This window comes from Vollenhovia emeryi, unplaced genomic scaffold (assembly GCF_000949405.1).
Source record: "Vollenhovia emeryi isolate VEMERY1.0 unplaced genomic scaffold, V.emery_V1.0 DF942250.1, whole genome shotgun sequence".
In the NCBI taxonomy this organism is placed as follows: domain Eukaryota; kingdom Metazoa; phylum Arthropoda; class Insecta; order Hymenoptera; family Formicidae; genus Vollenhovia; species Vollenhovia emeryi.
In genome coordinates this window covers 1-4,001 of record NW_011964116.1, presented here as the reverse complement: position 1 = coordinate 4,001, position 4,001 = coordinate 1, and the positions used below count along the sequence as shown (strand labels likewise).

Genomic DNA, 4,001 nt, shown 5'->3' with positions numbered 1-4,001 from the left:
GCCCGTGGCCCGCCGGAGGGGACAGAGCTCGATCCATTTCGTAAACAAGTCCTGTAACACTAAGAGGTACGCGAATCCGCTCTTGCTCGTCGGCAGCGGCCCCATTATATCGGCCGCGACTACGGTCCACGGAGCCTCGACCACCCTCCGCCCCATTAAGCCGACCGGTACGGCTTGCTCCACCTTGGTGCGCTGGCACGTGTCGCACCGACGGACGTATTCGGCGACGTCGCGAAACATGCGCGGCCAGTGGTACCGCGTCGCGAGTCGCTGGTAGGTTTTCTCGACGCCGAAGTGGCCCGCCTGCGGGGTGTCGTGGTTTGCCCTCACGAGATCCCTCCGCGACGCGTCCGGTATCACTAACTTCCACTCGTCGCGATCCTCGACCACCTCCGAGATTACGGCCCGCGGCCGTCGGGTGTACAAGCGTTCGTCGGTGATCCTCCACCCCGGGTATCGGCGCGGATTTTCCTCGACCGCGGCCGCCCGCGCGTCGTACCACCCGTCCCCCGTGATCGCGACCGCGCACCACTCCTCCTCCGTCTCGCCCACTCGCGACAGCGCGTCGGGCACGTGGTGAAGCGCGCCCTTCCGGTGCTCGATGGCGTAGTCGTATTCGAGTAGCTCCAACGCCCAGCGCGCCAACCGCTCCGTCGGATTACGCAAGTTGTGCAGCCACCGGAGGCTGCTGTGATCGGTGACCACCGTGAATTTGTATCCCTCCAGATACGGGCGGAACTTCCTTATAGACCAAATCACGGCGAGACACTCCTGCTCCGTGGTGGAGTAGTTCCGCTCCGCGTCCGATAGCGAGCGACTCGCGAAGGCGATCACGCGCTCCATCCCCTCGATATTTTGAGTCAAGACGGCCCCCAGTCCCACGGTACTCGCGTCCGTCTGCACGGAGAACGGTACCTCAAAATCGGGGCACGACAGCACGGGCGGGGAAATTAAACGGGACTTTATGCTCTCGAAGGCGTCCCCCTGTTCCGACCCCCATTCCCAGCGCCGGTTTTTCTTGAGTAATCGCGTCAGGGGCTCGAGGAGTGTTGCGCAGTCCGGTATGAATCGCCGATGCGGCTAAATACTCGGCGTAGCCAGAGCAGGTGTTCGTCAAAGGTCTTCGTGACGATCACGATATCGTCCAGATAGGCAAACGCGTGCGGCTCCATTTCGGGCCCTATCAGCCGGTCAAGCAAACGCTGGAAGGTACCGGGCGCTCCGGTCAGCCCGTACGGCATCCGCGTGAAATGAAAGAGCCCTTTTCCCGGCACGGTAAACGCGGTTAACTCGCGGCTGTTCCGCTCCAACGGGATCTGAAAATACGCCTGGCTCAAGTCAATAGTCGATATATACCGGGCCGACCTTAGTTTGTCTAGAATCGCGTTCATATACGGCAACGGGTACGCGTCCTTCTTCGACACGCTATTGAGGCGGCGAAAATCCAAACAAAACCGATAAGTACCGTTCGGTTTCTTAATCATTACTATCGGTGTCGACCACGCGCTCCGCGACGGCTCGATTATCCCGGCTTCCAACATTTTGTCGACCTCCTCGTAAATGGCCTCGCGGATCTTGGGCGACACCGGATAATACCGCTGCTTAATCGGCGCGTGATCCCCCACGTCAATCCGGTGTTCCGCGAGCGTTGTTGCCCCGGGGCGCTGGGGGTCCCCCTCGATCTCGCGCGTCAAGAGCGCCGACAGGCGGGCCTGTTCCTCCGCCGAAAGCGCGCACAGCCCGACGCACGTGAGCGGAGCTTCCCTCGTCCCGTACCGTGCCCCCTCCCCGCGCGCCGTTGCGTCTGCGGGGTCGCCCGCGTCCACGGCCGCGACACTCGCCCCGTTCTCTGGCGCGGCCTCCCCCTCGTCCCCCGGTGGCGCCGGCACTACGCTCGCCACCGTCCCGACAGCGGCGCTCTCGAAGGGCCGCCCGCCCGCTGGCTCATCCGCGAACCGCCACGTGCCCGAGGCGTAGTCGACCGCGAGGCCCTCAAAAAATCTACACCGAGAATGCACGGTAATGCCAACGTGGGCAGCGAGTGCACGCGCATCCCTCGCGTGCGCCCATCTACCGTCACGGGGGCCTCCACCTCCCCCCTCACCCGCGTGGTCTGGTTGGTCGCGGTGGTCACACGCTGCCCCGTGGTCGAGGCGAAGCTCCAGCCCGCCGCTCGGAGCCAGCTGATTATCTCGGGACCGACGAAGGTCCGACTCGACCCCGAGTCTACTAACCCGCGCACCTCTCGTCCGGCCAGGTCCACCCGGAGAAACGCGAGTGGCGCCGAGCCCTCCGCGCCGAAGGCGCTATATACGACCGCCGGTGTCGCATCCGGGGCCTCCCTGCTCGGGGAAGCGTCGGCAGGGGCTTGTAGCGAAGGAGTCGACTTGCCCCCGGCTCTCGACTCCCTCACTCGTTTCCCGAGCATTTGGGGCATGTTCGCAAGGTAACGTCGACGCGGCCGCACCGATAACAGTGGACCCGCTCCTCATCGGGGCAGTCCCGCGCGAAGTGCCCCTCCGCGTCGCAATTCCAACATTTCCTCGCCTTAGCGCGCGCGCCCCCCGCGCCCCCGGTCGCGGCGTCCGCGGCGGCAACTGCGGGTGCCCCTGCGCTTGTCGCGCGGGGCCCCCTCCCCTTCCCCCCGCCGCCTCGCGCTGGTCCACCGGCGCCCGGTTCGCTCGCGCCCGACACCTGCAACGCAGCTACGGTCCCGACCCCTCCCCCCGCGCGCCCCTTCGGCGGCCGATACGCGAGATCGGGAAAGAGGGACTTCTCCGGCGGCGGCGGCGGGCGATAGCTCAGCGCCGCGTTGTACCGGCTCTCGGCCCGCACGGCCAGGAGCTCCAGCGTGTCGAGGTCGCTCGCGCTTTCGCGGCTCACGCGGTCCTGCAGGCGCGGTAGCATGTGGCGGAGCGCGTACCCCACCTTCTCTTCCTCGCTCCAAGGCGGAGACAACCGGCTAAATAGCGTGTTCATACACGTGAAATAATCGGCGACGGGCTCGCTCTCGCCCTGCGTGCGCCTCATAATTTCGTCCCGTAACGCGAATTGGAAGTCCGGATTCCCGAAACGCGTCCGCCACGCCGTTTTGAAGACCAGCCACGTCCGGAAGCGATCGCGCTTGGTCCGGTACCAGCTCAGCGCCATACCGGTTAAAAAGAACGGCAGGCACTGCAATAGGTCCGCGTCGGAGACGGGGATGAGGCCGCGGCCCTCCTCGATGCGCAATAAAAAGGTTTCCCCGTCTTCCCCGCGCGCCCCCGAAAAGTGGAGATTCCATTTTCTCATCGTGTTATAGGCATCGCTAGCGGAACTACGTCGGGCGGCGGCCGGGGCGACCGGCCCCTGCGCGTACAGCGGGAATTCCGTTCGCCCCGGCGGATCCGCGTGTCCCGACGGGCTATCGGGCCGCGGTACCACGCCCGCGGGGAGCTCGAGATGCTCGGCGTTCGACATCTCGCCCGTACCCTCCCCGCCGTTATACGTCGTCCGGCCCGCCCGCACCCTACGCAGGAGCCGTAGCGCGAGCACGGAGTCCGACCCGTCTACCGATAGGCTACGCTTCCGTAGCTCCTCCTGGAGCTGGTCCCGGTCGGCCGCGAAAACCCACTCGTCGTCCGACCCGGAGCCACTCATCCGCTCGGCCCGTCGCGGGACGCGGGGAAATTCTTACTGGCGCGCGGCCTGTTTTGATCCGGCCGCCGACACGATCCCGGCACGCGCAGGGCACACCCGCGTGATCGCGCGGCTAACACTTGTTTTGCCCACTCGACAAATAAACGGCGGTCGCTCGGTTCGAAATTCCGAGGGCACCGCTGGAAGAGGTTTCCACCGATTCAAATCTCGATACCGTCAATTTGACGGCCCCTTCTATAATCCACTACTCCCTTCACCCATGCAACATGCACTCACGTCCCGTCGTCCTCCGTTCACGCGAAAGTTACGGGCCCGATATTACCGTTAATTTACGTGGGCACCACGTTGGGCGCCAAATTCTT

General features: G+C 64.8%; 1 protein-coding gene across 1 annotated transcript; it reads right to left on the bottom strand.

Annotated features, from left to right (window-relative positions):
* Positions 1 to 619: 619 nt before the first annotated feature.
* Positions 620 to 3,639, bottom strand: LOC105569517. The gene is made up of 2 exons (XM_012026036.1): positions 2,753 to 3,639; positions 620 to 2,001 (listed from the first exon to the last, which is right to left on the bottom strand). Exons 1-2 carry the CDS (start codon positions 3,637 to 3,639, stop codon positions 1,032 to 1,034), a joined length of 1,857 nt encoding a protein of 618 aa, XP_011881426.1. The 3' UTR covers positions 620 to 1,031.
* Positions 3,640 to 4,001: the final 362 nt, after the last annotated feature.

Excerpts from the sequence above, each read along its gene's own strand:
- LOC105569517 (XM_012026036.1), bottom strand. The coding sequence starts at position 3,639 with ATGAGTGGCTCCGGGTCGGACGACGAGTGGGTTTTCGCGGCCGACCGG. Across the intron at positions 2,002-2,752 it reads TCCCTCTTTCCCGATCTCGC|ATTTTTTGAGGGCCTCGCGG; the intron begins GTATCGGCCGCC and ends TTCTCGGTGTAG.